General features: G+C 44.4%; 1 protein-coding gene across 1 annotated transcript; it reads left to right on the top strand.

Annotated features, from left to right (window-relative positions):
• The first annotated feature begins 7,954 nt into the window (after positions 1 to 7,954).
• LOC136362867 (heat shock protein HSP 90-alpha) lies at positions 7,955 to 15,256 on the top strand. The gene is made up of 11 exons (XM_066321781.1): positions 7,955 to 8,107; positions 9,814 to 9,972; positions 10,067 to 10,433; positions 10,903 to 11,036; positions 11,517 to 11,825; positions 12,382 to 12,547; positions 12,826 to 13,016; positions 13,144 to 13,291; positions 13,628 to 13,896; positions 14,018 to 14,351; positions 14,514 to 15,256. The coding sequence occupies exons 2-11, from the start codon at positions 9,814 to 9,816 to the stop codon at positions 14,621 to 14,623; spliced, it is 2,187 nt and encodes a 728-aa protein (XP_066177878.1). The 5' UTR covers positions 7,955 to 8,107; the 3' UTR covers positions 14,624 to 15,256.
• Positions 15,257 to 15,637: the final 381 nt, after the last annotated feature.

Raw genomic sequence — 15,637 nt, forward strand, 5'->3', positions numbered from 1 at the left:
CTAAGAATACCCTTGGCTCAGCTGACTGCAAAGCAGGATTTCAGCATAAGGAGCCAAGTTACATCAGAAGATTTGCCTCAGTATGGCAGGAAGCATCTCCTTGAAAGAGATGATTTTCCCCTCTAATTCACTATGCCTGGTTCCTGTAGCCCACAGATAAATTTGTAATGATTAATCAAGTACTTACACAGCTCTTGACAAAATTTTTCAAAGTACCTACTCACAGTCAGCTTTAATCAGAATATCTTACTGCTACTATTCTTTTTTTACGGCATTCTTTTGTGGAGAGGAAGCTGGGATTCAGAGATCTCTTGGTTCTTCATAAGAAATAAATCTTTTGATCTGTCTGACACAGCAAGAAAATAACATTAAACTGTGCCTAAGCAGAGTGTTCATCACAGATAGCTGTAAAGGCTTAATCTGTGATTATCTGAAAGCACTCCATAATTTTAGTACCTTGTTTTTTATCCCATCAATATCTTGCTAATAAAATGGGAGTACTGTCTGGAATATGAAAAGAAAAAAAAAAAAAAAAAAAAAAAAAAAGGGTCTACCGCAAATATATGGACAAATTTAAATAAATTTCTTGCCTTTTTTTTTTTTTTACAAGTATAGAGTGTCAAATTAAGGACCATATCCTGTTTAAAATACTAGAAAAATCTACCCCATTGACATCCATTTCAAATGCTTGCAATCTTCCGTCCTGAAAAATGTAGATCCTGATTGCAGATTTTTAAAATTCCTATGACTACTAAGACCTTTGTTGAAACATGCTTCATGATGAAATTTGAAACCTCTAGGTGTGTAGCAGACTCATAGTATAGCACACAGCATACACTGAATTCTGAACAGCTGACTTCAAATATTTTTTCACAGATATTGCAGCACAGCACAATTATGAAGGTGACATAATAAAAAATTTCCAAGTTTTCCTTGACCTTCAGGAGGAAAGAAGACAGCAAGTTTGTAAGCAGTTCTCTGGACTGTGAGGTGCTCTGCCTGGACACTTCTTTGAAGGAGTGACAAGAGTCAGCCTTAGCCAAGGCTTCTTACAAATCTCTTTCACAGAATTCCTATCATATAGGTCAGATCCAAGGTAACTTGGCTAGTGATACCAGAGCTACTTTTGAGTTATAATTCAGACTTAATAAATACCTAAAATTCCTCCATGCAAATTCTTTCTAGAATCAACTTTATCAGATTAGCACAAATTTAAGCAGTTGTTCTGCAAGGTTCTTCAATTCTTTCCATTTCTGTGCCCTCTTTAAAGTGGAATGATTGAGGTTATTGCATACTCGGTATCCTCAATAAAAAAGCGTAATTGATTTTCTTTAACCTAGTTCACCGTGACTCCAGCTATCACTGCTTAAAACCTACTTTCTCAGCTCTTTACACAACTAAAGTTCCATTCACAACTAAATCTGAAAGTGTGATCTCCACACCAGATTGCTCTCTCTTTCCTCCTGATTTCTAAGGTAAACCTGTCTATGAAGAGTTTTTTTCTCTTTAATTCTAGGAAATCGGCTTATAAAGAAGTAGGTGCTTTGGAAGTGTTTCTGGACTATGAAGGCCTTTCCAGCAATTCTTCTTCTTCCTTTTGCTGAAGTGACCAGAGCAACTTGATCCTAAACGTATCTTCTTTATATAAAATTTTTCTAATGCAAAAATATGTGACCTTTCTTATCTGCTTAAAACCCAGGACTAGAACTTACCTTCTGTGCCCCTATTTAAGATGAATTGAAAATTTATTTGCTACTATCAACTTTCCTTTCAATGTCATAATCACCTAACTCAACTCTGAAAAGTCATCTGTAATCAGTAATTTGCAAAATTGATACTATTGTATCAAGAATGTGAGTGAAGTACAGAACTTGTGCTTTGTGACATAATTACCAATAGTGTCCAATATTTAGAAGGTGGCTTGAAGGAAAGTTTTACCTCCAGATCTACCAGGCACACAACATAAGTTATGTAAGTGCTCCATACATACCTACACTTGATAGTAAATATGCAACAGTGCTCAGCTGTTATAGGGACTAAACCCCCAACCCTTACTGTTACTGAAGTCAACTCTAGAACTTGAGTATGTACAGGAAAAAAAAAAGTGTCAGGTTTATTTCCATGCTCGCTGATACTGGGGCTCTACTAAGTCATTTTCTAACCATGTAACTTTATCTTCACTATTGTTTTTAACATCTTCATGGGAAGTCCAGGGTTTTGTTTGTATAGGGACTTTTTAGTCAAACCTTCTGCTGTCTGGAAGGGCTTTTTCTCCAAGGGCTTGTCCTTCCGAATTAGGATCTATGGAAACTTATGCCTATGAATAGAACAAAGCTCTTAACTATGGATAATAAAAGTTATAGCTGCCACCATACCTCTTGTTCTCCCTCCAACAGTTTTATGTAACTGTCCCTGATTTAAGAGAGCTCTGCTGGGCATGACATTCTCCTGTCACTCTCCAAGCCATGTAACGGTGTGTCCTGTTTGGTTTGGTGGTTGTGGTTTGTTTTTTTTTTTTTTTTTTCCTCATGCTAGACAGAGACAGCACACATTTCCACAGAGAGGTACCACAGTCATCTCACAATGCTCTTACAACAAGGAGCAGAACCACAGGGTGCAAGAAAAGCTTTTAACTTGGTTTAAGACAGTGTCTTGTACAGCTCAGCTGGCATAGGTAGGATGCTTGATTTGTACATGTAATTTCAGCTAAGGAATATCTAATTATGCATTTATTCTGAGGAAGTGTAAAACATAAGGTCAAAAACTATAAAGAAAATATGTTATGTTCCAGTCACAAGGGAATATTAAGATGAAGAAAAAGATAAAATATCAAATATGAGTTGTTATAAAGTTAACCCATTAATTTTGTAACAAACATAAAGTATTTTATGATAAGACTGAACAAATATTCTGGGACATTATTAATGTCCTCTGAATCCAGGCCTTTCCATGCTCATTCTCTCAGCTTTCCTATGCAGCTGAACTTTACATATCTACATAAATACATTATATATGTGATATACTATATACATAATACAAATTATAATTTACATTTGTTTGTAGTGGAATTGTCAACTTTTTCAATAACAAATACATTCTTATTCAACAGTAAGCCCTTTTAGAATTCCTTCTGAGAGAAACGACTGACAGTTTTCACAGTCCCTGACAAATACTTAAAGAACTATAAACTTTTAGGAAAATAGTATGTGTACACAGAGCCTATGGTCCATGCAATTATTGCTGCCACCTGCAGTTCTACATTACAACTACATTTTATGAGATCGATTTTGTTCTTTGCCTCTTAAGTAGCTTCTTCACCAGAAAATATTTCTTCTAAGTGACTATCGATCCTATCTCTAGTATGAATCACCTTTTTTGTGACCTGCAGATCTTATGATCACTTTAGCTTCCAGCAAGCAATGAGCAAGCACAAAAGAGAGCCTGAGAAATAGTTTTAAGAAAATATGAAGCTTTGCTCAGACAGATATCCATTCCCAGCTTTACATTTCATTATGATAACACAGATTTTACATGCATAATTCCATATGTTAAAGCAAACTATACATATATTACCACATCCCTCTACTTGCATCATTCTTCTGAAATCTACTGTTAAGCAGTTTCAGTTGCTGCTGTTATATTTTCCTTCAGTCAACCCTGAAGCACTGAGATAACATGGCAAAACTGTCTCAGAACTCAAAACTAATTTTAAAGCAATGCTATAAAACCATTAAGGCTACAACACCAAACACTCAGAAATTACATTAAATGCTGGAATTCAAATTCTCTATGCAAATGTTTCTTAATTTCTTTGTGGCTTATAAAACCCAAAAAAAATCTTCTTCAGCAACACAGAAAAAGCCTTTGATTAAGAATAAACCCCAGTTTTCATAGGTGTTATTTCAACACTTTGAACATTAAAGAACTTCCTCTCAGCTGACTTTTACTTTGTTCTTTTTAAATATTGTAACTTTCACACAGCAAGGAGTTCTATGAAATTGTGTAATTAAAGATTCTATTAGGATGGAAATGTATACAGAGAACAAGTATGGGACTAATGCTTAGGAAACCAGGAAATGCACAACAGAGGCTTTCTGGTGAGGAGTGTCCTGTTGGTCAGCTGGGATCAGCTGTCCCACCTGTGTCCCCTCACTGCTCCTTGTGCCCCCCCAGCCTCCTTGCTGGGTGTCAGTGTGAGGAGCAGAAAAGGCCTTGATGATGTCCAAACAACGCTGCTCACCGATAATAAAAACCTCTCTGAATTATCAACACTGTTTTCAGCACAAATTCAAAATATAACTCCATGCTGGCTGCTGTGAAGAAAATTAACTCTACCCAAACGAAAACCAGCACAATCTCTTCACCAAAAAATGGATCTATCTCGCTCAGAATCTCCTCCAAAATTAACTCTGACATGAACCAAGTTTGGAACCAGTCTTTTTTTTTTTCTTTCCCCTTGTCTAAAAGTGAAGTAATACAAAACTGGGATAGTTAAAATAGAGTAACCATAGGAACAAAGTGTCTATATTTGCTAGCCCTCACTGCATAACAGAACAAAAAGAACACAGGTTATTGACAAGTCACGAAGAAAATATGTGTTTTACACAAGCACAGAGGAACTTGTATTAAGAAGAGTTGGGAAAGCTTAAATGGTTTGGTATGAGATTACACTCTTCCAGTGCACTTGTCAAACAACTTGGACAAAATAAATCAGTTCTCTCTTTTGAGAGATGAATAACACAACCACAAAAGAGAAAAAAAAATGATGTGACTGGAGATTAGAGAGTATAAAGGTATGTGATCCTGCAGACATATGCAAAACCTTCCACAGCTCTTCATATGCTTGAAATGGCATACATCCCTAAGTCTGAATAATTTGACCCACATAAATTGAGAGAGTAGAAAGGAAAATACTTTCTTAAACATCTTGAATATTTTTATGAAAGTGGCATTCTTAAAATTCTGGACAGCTCAAAAGGAGAGCACACAAGCAAATTTAGTAGGATATTGCCTGATAAAATACATGGACAGATTTTCATATATTGCAATACTTTTGCCCTTCTCTGAAGTACAGAAGCTACTTGGATTCAAATATATGCTAGAAAGCATTTCAGTCAATGGAATCTGAACATGAGAGGGGCACATCATACAGAATTTATACCACAACTGTTTTTTAATCTAAGAAGAAAATGAAAGTTACATCATTATGCCTGAGTGTAAGTGCCACACTTTATTAGGACAGTGATAAAGAGCCACTAGGCTGCTTTATAGAAGCAGACAACCAAAGCAGCTGTCACTGCTGATCACTGAAATCACAGTCACTGTGCAAAGAAAGGAACTTGTTGTACTCAAGAAAGCATTTTGGTGCACATTATTATTTTGTACAGGCATATATGTTTGAGAGAAAGGAAGAGAAATGCATTGAGAAGCACCTCAAAATCAGACTTGAACAGAGTACAGAAAACAACCAGCCAAAGTAAGTATCAAGAAGGTGACCCAGACATAAGTGCAGAACTTTGGAGGCTGAGTGTTGGCTGAAATCCAGCTCTCTCAGTGGCTTAGAATGATGAGCAAATAACCTCACCCTCACGGTCTGATTTCTCCTGTGGGCTGAGCAGCAGCTCATCTGTGCACCCTTTTACGTTGTTGACACCACAGTTAATTTTTCCACCTAATTAAAATAACGTGCAGGATCATGTATTTTGGCCAATTGCTTGGGTCAGAGCTGGAGCACCAGGATTTAGAGGCCAAAGTCCTTTTGGACATTGCACTGATGCACGTACTGATCCAGATACTGCAGAAACTACAGCAAGACAAGCTGTAATTTTAATTCCTTGGTGTTCCTACATGTTTTACTTGTGTACTTAAAGTATCTTCTTGTCAGAATGCTGAAAACTCCATGAAAACATAATGCTATAACAAAATCAAGCCAGTGGAACCCAATTTTATCAGATTTGCTTGTCTGGGTTAAAACTGCAGGATAACCAATGCAAAGGACACTAAGTCCAGCATGAGGATTTTTGACTAAATGCATTAATGGATCTAAGTACTGGAATATCTAATTCATTCTAGCCAGTCTAGTTCAGATGCTCAGCTTGGAGAAGGGCAGCTTAGGCAACTTAAACTTCAATTCCCCAAAGTCAGACAAATGTTGAACTGGATAGAAGTCTGGGACAGATCTAAGAGCCAAAAGAAAATGGAAAGAAGTTGCAACTGAAATGCATTATTTTTATTCCTCAAATAAATAGCCATTCTTTAGAGCAAGATTTGTCTCGATTCATGCTTACATCAGTGCACAATTTTAACATGTAGTTTCTCTTGGTATTTATATCCTTGAAAGTGGATCAGTTCCAAGAAGAAAGTTTTAGAAGTCTGGTCTGGAACACATGGGATGCAGATCATTCTCCTGAGATGCAGAAGATCTGCATTTAACTCCCTGCACCCAATCAGGTCATTCAGGATATAAAAATAACCACCTGCTAAATGCTGCAATCACAGAGCTGCTGGGTATAATGAGATGTGTACATATCAAAGCCTTTATGCAGGATGTGTAAATATATGTATAAAGGTGTCTCTTGCGGTGCCCTTTGAACATCAACCGAGATTTCCCAGATGAACTGGCAAAGGCCACGTTCAGGCTGAGAATCCCAGCGGGTTTCAGGCTTTGGGCTGTTACAAACCCAACAGCACTGGCCTACGCCTCATGTCTACTATTAGCACTTAAATCCTTAAGTAACTGCATAGCTATGTAGGTCTGCTGAGCCGCTTGGATTCGATCCCATGGCTCTCTTTACCCCGTGGAAGCGCACAGACCGAGAGGCAGAATTTTGTTAACTCCCAGACTTATACCTGCTGCGTGAGAACCGGTGTTGTTTCCCCTGAGCAGGCGAAACGCGTTACCACAGCGTGGCTAAGCTGTGATTCACTCGGCTACGCCCGGCAGCGCGGCCGGATCCCGCCCGGCGAGCAGAGCAAGGGCAGCGGTGCCGCCCTCCGCAGCCCCTCGTCCCACCCGAGGGGATGGCAGCACCCGTACAGCTGCACACCTGCAGTGCTGCCTGCATCTGCAGAGCCACACTCCTCCACCTGCCCATCCCGCGCCGCTGCGCCTCTGCACACCTGCACTCCTGCACAGCCACACATCTAAAGTCCTTAAGTAACTTAAATCCTTAAGCTAGCACAAGTACACCTGCATGCCCGCGCACCTTCATTTCCGCACCGCCGCACACCTGCACAGCCACACGCCGGCACACTCGCACACCTGCACCCCTCACTCATTCCCGCACACCTACACCCTCGCACACCTGCACCCCGCACACTTGCATCCCGCTCCCTCACACACCCGAACTCCCACACGCCTGCATCCCGCACGCCTGCACCCCCGCCCCCTCACACTCCCGCACCCCTACACTCCGGCACAGCCGCAGGCCGGCGCACCGGCTAAGCAGCAGAGAGGGGGTTCAGCACGGAGAGAGAGGGTGACCCCAACCCTAGGCCACTCCCGGAAGAGGGGGGGGGACACCCCGAGTTTTCCAGGCCGTTCCCTGTCGCTCCGCGGGGGCGGGGGAAAGATGAAGGACTGGGGGGGCGCGTGAAGAGACCCTGGCCCCGCCCCCTTCTAGGACGTTCGGAGCGGGGCTCGGCAGCGAATGACGTCATCCGGCACCGAGCAACCGCCCCGGGCGCAGCCCCTTCATGGCCGGCCCGCGCGGCCCCCGCGCATGAGCCCGCCTCCTTCCCGCTCCCCGCTCCCCTGCGTGGCCGCTCGAGCCAATGGCTGGGGGCGCAGCGGGGCGGGGCAGGGGAGCGCGCGCGCTCGCGCCCATTCAGCCGCCAGCCCCGCGGCGCCTGTCGCGGACGGCTGCGATTGGCTGCGAGAGGCACGGCCCCGCCCCTCGGCCGGCCTGTTCCGCCCCCGCCTCGCGGCCCCCTCCCCGCGCCCCCCCGCGCCGGCAGTGAAGGTTCCCGATGGTTCTGGAAGGAGGCGGATCCCGCCGTATATAAATCGGGCGGGCTGTGGGGAGCGCGCACTAGTGAGGTTATAGCGGAGCGGGAGAGCTGTGTCATACCGTCAGCGAGCAGAGCAGCGCCCCTTCCCTTTGCAAAGGTGAGCGGTGGCGGCGGTGGATCGGCGCAGGGAGTGTTTTCTGACCGAATCCTGGGGCTTGGTGGTTGGGGGAGCGGGGCTCGTGTTCGGAGTTGCGTGGGGGGTGGGGGTGGGGTGTGCTGCAGGAGCCGCGTGGCGCAGGTCGTGCTTCCTTGCGTGCTTCTTTAGATCCTGGGAAAGGTGATCGGGGTTTATAGTTCGGGTGTAGGTGAAAGAGAGAGCAATGGTGATTATTCTGAACGCAGTTTAGTAAAATTGTGTCCTTGTAAGAATGGCGGCGGAGGTGGGAAGCGGAGCAGTTCCTTGGGGGGGCTCCGGTATGGTAGCGGAGCGGGGCCGTAGGTGGCGGCCAGGGAAGGCTGTTCGTGTCCCGGGTGCCGCTGCAGCGCCCTCGGGAGGGCTGCGTGCGGCTGGCCCGAGCACGCGTCGGTGCGGAGCTATCGGGGGCTGGGGAGATCCGCTCTCAATGAATGGGCACACAGCCATGAGAGTGCAAGATGGAGGAGCTGCCGGGGGGGGAGCGCCGGACCGGGAGCGCGGCGGGGGCGAGAGGGAAAAGGGGGGAGGAGAGGAGTCGGGAGTAGGAGAAAAAGGAGCGGCCACGATGGGGGAAGAAATAGGTGGCAGAGGGAGAACGAACGGAGTAGTGGGGGGAGAAGGAATGGGGGCCAGAGGAAAGGAGCAGAGTGCCAGGAGGGAAGGGAGCGAGAGGGGAAAGAGTAGGGGCGGCAGAAAGGAAGGAGCGGGAGGAAAGCGGAATGTAGAAAGGGGGATGGGGAAAAAGCGGCGTGACGGAGCGGGGGCAAGGAAGCGAGGGCAGGAGCGGGCTCGGGGGCCGCTCGGCACCGCAGCGTTTGGGGGGCGGGGGATGCGCGGGCGGGGGGCGGGGCGGGGGGCAGGGAAGGCTCTGGCAGTTTCTAGAAGGTCTCGCGCTGCCGGCGGGCGCCGCCAGGGGGCGCTGCGCGGCCGCTCCCGCTCGGGGGCGCGCTCCCGGCGCGGGCGGGGGGAGCCGGCGCGGCCCCGCGGGGATGGCCGGGACCGCGCCCAGCGCCGGGACCGCGCCCGCCCCTCTGCCGCCGGTAACGCGGGCGAGTGGCTGGGCAAATCCCTCGCGGGACAAAGCCTCCGCCCCTGAGGGTTCGCTCCTGCAGTAGGGGGCAAACGCGCAGCAGGCACTCGGTTAAGGACGAGTATTTTATCAGGGGTGAATATTTGTCCAGAGAAACTGGTCCGAGTGAGCAGTGTTGGTACCTAAGTGAGAATTGTGTGTAGTGTTTGCTGCTGGAGGTGGTAGCTGTGTATGCGAAGTAATCGGGGTATGTGAATAAAAGAGAAACAACGCAAATAAAGGCTTCAGGTACTTCGGTGAAAAGGGAGAATAAGGGTCCCATATCAATCTGTAAATTAAGAGAGGAGAGGGGATAAGTCTTGTCTTACCCTAAGTGCTACACGGTAAGTTAAGTGTAAAGCTAGCCTGGAGTTAAAAGTCCTGTTATGTGCTTTCTGCATGGCTTAAAATTTTTGATGGTTACTGGCTTGGAAATAGGATCTGGGTAGGGCTTTTTAATGCGTGTGTGTGTGTACCTCTGGTGCTGAAACCACGTGGTTAAGAAACTTGATCTCAGAATGCCTTTGTCACTGCCTGCAGAAGGATGTGTTAGGTAACCTGTTGGATGGAATTTCAATTTCTCCCTCTTCCTTCACAGATGCCGGAAGCTGTGCAAACTCAGGACCAACCAATGGAGGAGGAGGTGGAGACCTTTGCCTTTCAGGCTGAGATTGCTCAGTTGATGTCTCTGATCATCAACACTTTCTACTCCAATAAGGAAATTTTCCTCCGTGAGCTGATCTCCAATTCCTCAGATGTAAGTACCAAAACTAGTCTGGTTAATTCTGGCAATCAGTGAAACTTTTTTAGGAGTAGTCAGGGAATGTTAAAGGCTGTCTCTTCTTTTACAGGCTCTGGATAAGATTAGGTATGAAAGCTTGACTGACCCAAGCAAGCTGGATTCTGGAAAAGAGCTGAAAATTAACCTGATTCCAAACAAGCATGATCGCACTCTCACCATTGTGGATACTGGCATTGGGATGACCAAAGCCGACCTGGTCAACAACCTTGGTACCATTGCCAAGTCTGGCACCAAGGCTTTCATGGAGGCCCTGCAGGCAGGGGCTGATATCTCCATGATTGGGCAGTTCGGTGTGGGCTTCTACTCCGCCTACCTGGTTGCTGAAAAGGTGACAGTGATCACCAAGCACAACGATGATGAGCAGTATGCTTGGGAGTCCTCAGCTGGAGGGTCCTTCACTGTCAGACTGGATAATGGTGAGTGTTCAGTGTTCCTGCTCAGTGATGCCTTTTAGAGATGTTTACAAGTGATACGTAGTCTGCCTTGGAAAAGAAACAAGAGGAAAGGAATTAATACAAGTAATGTGACACAGTAGGCACAGGTCCTGGTCATACTTTGGCATTTCAGGTGGCATAATTTAATGCATATGGAATGCCTGGGTATATGGTGCATAGAGCTTTCATGGGGAAATACATGTAAGATTTCAACAGCTCAGTATTCAGAGTCCTTAAAGATTCTAAACAGGGTTGTAAATATTTTTTGAAGCTCGTTTGAGATACATGCAGAGTACAGTAAACTTGAGAAAGTGTAACCTAGGCTGTTTTTATACGCAAAAGCTTCATTTTCCTAGTGGTGAAAAAATGGCTGATAGAGCAATGTGTTATTAAGGAGATAATCATTAAGTTTGCCCTGCTGCAGCGAAGTAAAATGTGAACTCCATTGCAGGTGAACCTCTGGGCCGTGGAACAAAAGTCATCCTGCATCTTAAAGAGGATCAGACCGAATACCTGGAAGAGCGGCGAATCAAGGAGATTGTGAAGAAGCATTCTCAGTTCATTGGCTACCCGATTACACTCTTTGTACGTACCTTACTTGAAATGCTACATAAGTGTTGCCACTTCCATATGTGAGAGTTCATGTAAGAAGGAGCAGTCAATCTTTACTTGGTTTGTTTCAGTTCTTTCAGATGTTGCATGGAGGAAGCTCTGGGAAAGTGCAGTTCTGTTACTTAAAATTGTATTTCATGGGATTAGGTGTAAAAAAAAAAAAAAAGATTCCCAAGCCAATGGTTTCTGTTTCCAATGCATTAATGAATCTAGGTGTACTGTTACAAGTCATTCAGTGTAATGAAACTGAAAAATAAGACTTAAGCTCATGGCATGTGGAGACACTACCACTTGGGTCAGCTCCCATAATTAGAGTGTTTGGACTGTAGGGGGGAAAGCCTGACACTAGGTTAGTGAAATTTTCTGACTTTGTGAGGGTGCAGGGGGTACCTTAGAATGGTTACTTTGTAAATTTACAGCTTTTGTAATTTGTGTCCTGTTGCTGTTTTGTAGGTTGAGAAGGAGCGTGATAAGGAGGTGAGTGATGATGAGGCTGAGGAAAAGGAAGAGGAAAAAGAAGACAAGGAGGAAAAGACAGAAGATAAACCAGAGATTGAGGATGTTGGTTCTGATGAAGAAGAAGAGAAGAAGGATGGAGACAAGAAGAAGAAGAAGAAGATTAAGGAGAAGTACATTGATCAGGAAGAGCTCAACAAGACCAAGCCCATTTGGACCAGGAACCCAGATGACATAACTAATGAGGAATACGGAGAATTCTACAAGAGTCTGACCAATGACTGGGAAGACCACCTGGCTGTCAAAGTAAGTTCTTTGGATACACAACTGCAGTTGTATGTGTAGATACACGAACTACAATATACAGCGTGGAAGCCAGAAGGTTGCTTAACATGCTGCTGAGCTGTGATCCATTGCACTTTGGTGTTTATAATCTGCGTCAAACCTGTGTTCAGGAAGTGCAGGTGCCTTCCCAGTTCATAGTTGAGTTACAATGTCTAATTAAATTTAAAACCAGGTTGCATATAAATACAAAAACTAATTAGGTTTGTAATTTGTCATTGAAAAGGTTTTGTGCCTTTAGTTTGGTGGTGGGAAGTACAATAAGAACATATTTGCTTTCTAAACCTCAGTATGCTGTATAAGGAACTGAATGTGTTTTGAATTGGTCTGCTGACCTCATAACTTAACTCCAATTCAGTGTGTCTGTCTGAGGAGAGTGCTTGATCCTGACCAGTGTCTCAGCTGCTCTGTTAATCTGATCTCTGGTCACAGTTTGCGTTCTGCATTTGAAGAGCTGTTAAGTGGTTATCACAGTGGAACTGTGCAAATGGACTAAAACTGTCATCTTGCTTTCTTCTAGCACTTCTCTGTGGAAGGGCAGCTGGAATTCAGGGCTCTCCTGTTTGTCCCACGGCGTGCACCCTTTGATCTGTTTGAAAACAGGAAGAAGAAGAACAATATCAAACTGTATGTGCGCAGGGTTTTCATCATGGACAACTGTGAGGAACTGATCCCTGAATATCTGAGTGAGTATAATTCTGGAGAAAGTGTTCCCTAAAAAAGTTAAAACTGCTTAGCTGTTCTGTAGTTTTGTTTTGTAGGTAAAGAAATTTGGAAGGGAGGGGGGGATGGTTTTAGTTCTGAAACAGTTAGTGAGCAGTTAAAAATACTGATTTTAGTTCAAGTTTTTTTGAGTTTTATAGAAACAAATTCATAATTTCTAATGACCAGACCCACCTGTAGGAGGTAGAGTGACTGGTAATACTTGTTTGGTACTAACAAAGGTGACTGTGTCTTTTTGCAGATTTCATGAGGGGTGTGGTGGACTCTGAGGATCTACCTCTGAATATTTCTCGTGAGATGCTGCAGCAAAGCAAGATCCTGAAAGTGATCCGGAAGAACTTGGTGAAGAAGTGCTTGGAACTTTTCACCGAGCTGGCTGAAGACAAGGAGAACTACAAGAAGTTCTATGAGCAGTTCTCCAAGAACATCAAGGTTTGTAGTCTTTATGTTGAACAGTGCTGATACTTGAAGTTGGAGATTCTTGCAGCTTCTAAAGTAGCACAGTTCAGTGTTTACCTGAAGGAATCATTCAGTCATTTTTCTCTGTACTACTTTGTAGCTTGGCATCCATGAGGACTCGCAGAACCGCAAGAAGCTCTCAGAACTGCTGAGGTACTATACATCTGCATCTGGTGATGAAATGGTTTCCCTGAAGGATTACTGCACTCGGATGAAGGAAAACCAGAAACATGTCTACTACATTACTGGTGAGTTGGGAGCTGACATTCAAAATGCCACACCGTTACGTAGGTTTACCTTCAGGGAGATTCATAAAAGCCGTTCCAGGGTTTCCTTGCTTGGCAGGAATGGGAAGTGTTTTTTAGCTGGGATCCCAGGAAATGCAAATTGGCTTCAAATCAGTTAAAGAGTGTTAGGTGCTGGAGTGTCAGTTCAAGCAGCTTTCAGTGTCTTTGGGCTGTCAGTGCCCCTTTAGTTTTCCCTGTGGTTGGGACATGAAGCACCACAGCTGTTGCATAGGCTCTGCAGAGCCAGAGCAGGCTGCTGTTAGTGCTGAGGCTCATCTGTGGTGGTGTTTGTTGTAGGTGAAACAAAGGATCAGGTGGCCAACTCTGCTTTCGTGGAGCGTCTCCGCAAGCATGGGCTGGAAGTGATCTACATGATTGAGCCTATTGATGAATACTGTGTGCAGCAGCTGAAGGAGTTTGAAGGCAAGACCCTGGTTTCTGTAACAAAAGAGGGTTTGGAGCTTCCAGAAGATGAGGAAGAGAAAAAGAAACAGGAGGAGAAGAAAGCAAAGTTTGAAAATCTTTGCAAGATAATGAAAGATATCCTTGAAAAGAAAGTAGAAAAGGTAAAAGTAGTACTTGGTTCACCTGTGTGTAAAAGTGCAAGCTAATATTAATTTGGGATAAATCAGTTGTCCGTTCTGAAATGCTTAAATTGCAAACTTGCGCTTTGTATTCCCTCTGCAGGTTGTTGTGTCCAATCGTTTAGTTACTTCTCCATGCTGTATTGTAACAAGTACATATGGCTGGACTGCCAACATGGAGAGAATTATGAAAGCTCAGGCATTAAGGGACAACTCCACAATGGGATACATGGCGGCAAAGAAACACCTGGAGATTAATCCTGATCATTCCATCATTGAAACACTGAGGCAGAAAGCAGAGGCTGATAAGAATGACAAGTCTGTGAAGGATCTTGTCATCCTGCTGTACGAGACAGCACTCCTGTCCTCTGGCTTCAGCTTAGAAGACCCTCAGACACATGCCAACCGCATTTATAGAATGATCAAACTTGGGCTGGGTAAGTTTCCAAATCTGTCCTGGCTCCAGTGAACTCGGGGCGTGTATTGTCTTGGTCCTGCTGGGTGGTGGTGTGGAAAATGAACCCCTCAGGTGGTTGAAGTGCTGGGGAGATGAAAGGTTTGAGCTGAGTCAGTATTAACGGGGTGTGTTTCCTGCACAGGCATTGATGAAGATGACACTGCTGCAGAAGAAGCCAGTCCAGCAGTCACTGAGGAGATGCCGCCTCTTGAAGGAGATGATGACACATCACGCATGGAGGAGGTGGATTAAACCAGTTTACAGGAACTCATGAATGTTTCCTTGGCTAATATGAATAAGTTATATTTTGTATATTATGAATGTTACCTGCCAAAAAAAAATCTTTGACACTTTGTCTGCATTCCCTCTTTATATTTATTTTCAAAGATGTTATACCTTTATTTTTGTTACATTGCTTTTTCAGCTGATGTGAGATACAAATGCCATTGAGGGAATATTTTCTTTAACACTGTACAACCCTAAACAGGCAAGTAAGGAGTTAGTTTTGTCTGTATTAGCTGGTTGCAGGTGGCAGGGTTTTTGACTTATTCTTAATTGCCAGAAATGTGGAAAGAAGTAACGAAGATGGGAAGACATCAGGGTGTTCAAGTTTGTTTAGTGTTCCACAGCTCTTCAACTCCTAAGTGTCTAACATACAGTACCTAGTAACTAGGTATCCAGGAGAGCTGAATCTTTTGGGGAAGCTTTAATCCTTCTGCTCCTAACAAGGTCTTGATGTTTAAAGTTGTTTTTTATACTGTTCAAGGATTCTGGATTGCACTCTACCATAGAATAGAATCCACTGTAAATCTCTATTGTGACTTATGCAACTCTGCATGTACAGTTCAAACCTAGAACTGTAAGAATAAAAGTGTTAAGAATTGAGCTGTGTTACTGACTCATTTGTTCACACTGAAATAAAACTGTTCTGCCCATGTGCATTGCCGCTCTGGATCCTGAACTCCAGCTGCGTTTGTGCTGTATGTATAATCAATAGGATCTGCTTGGTGATCCCAGTACAAACCAGTGCCACACTGGAGCAAGCAGAGTCTCTGGGAAAGTGGTTTACTGCACGTTTGGCTGTTAACACCTGTGGATGGTTCAATTGTCTTGAAGTCAGGGTCAAGGGAGCTGTAAGCCCATGGCTACATGTTGCTGAGGGGTGGTCAAGAGCTTTTACCTGAGACGTTGCCGGTTCACACACTGCAGGCCGTGCCAGGGAACTGCTTGGCTGTGCTGTGTTCTGAATTGCTTGGCATCTGGAAT

Source organism: Sylvia atricapilla, chromosome 6 (assembly GCF_009819655.1).
Source record: "Sylvia atricapilla isolate bSylAtr1 chromosome 6, bSylAtr1.pri, whole genome shotgun sequence".
Classification (NCBI taxonomy): Eukaryota; Metazoa; Chordata; class Aves; order Passeriformes; family Sylviidae; genus Sylvia; species Sylvia atricapilla.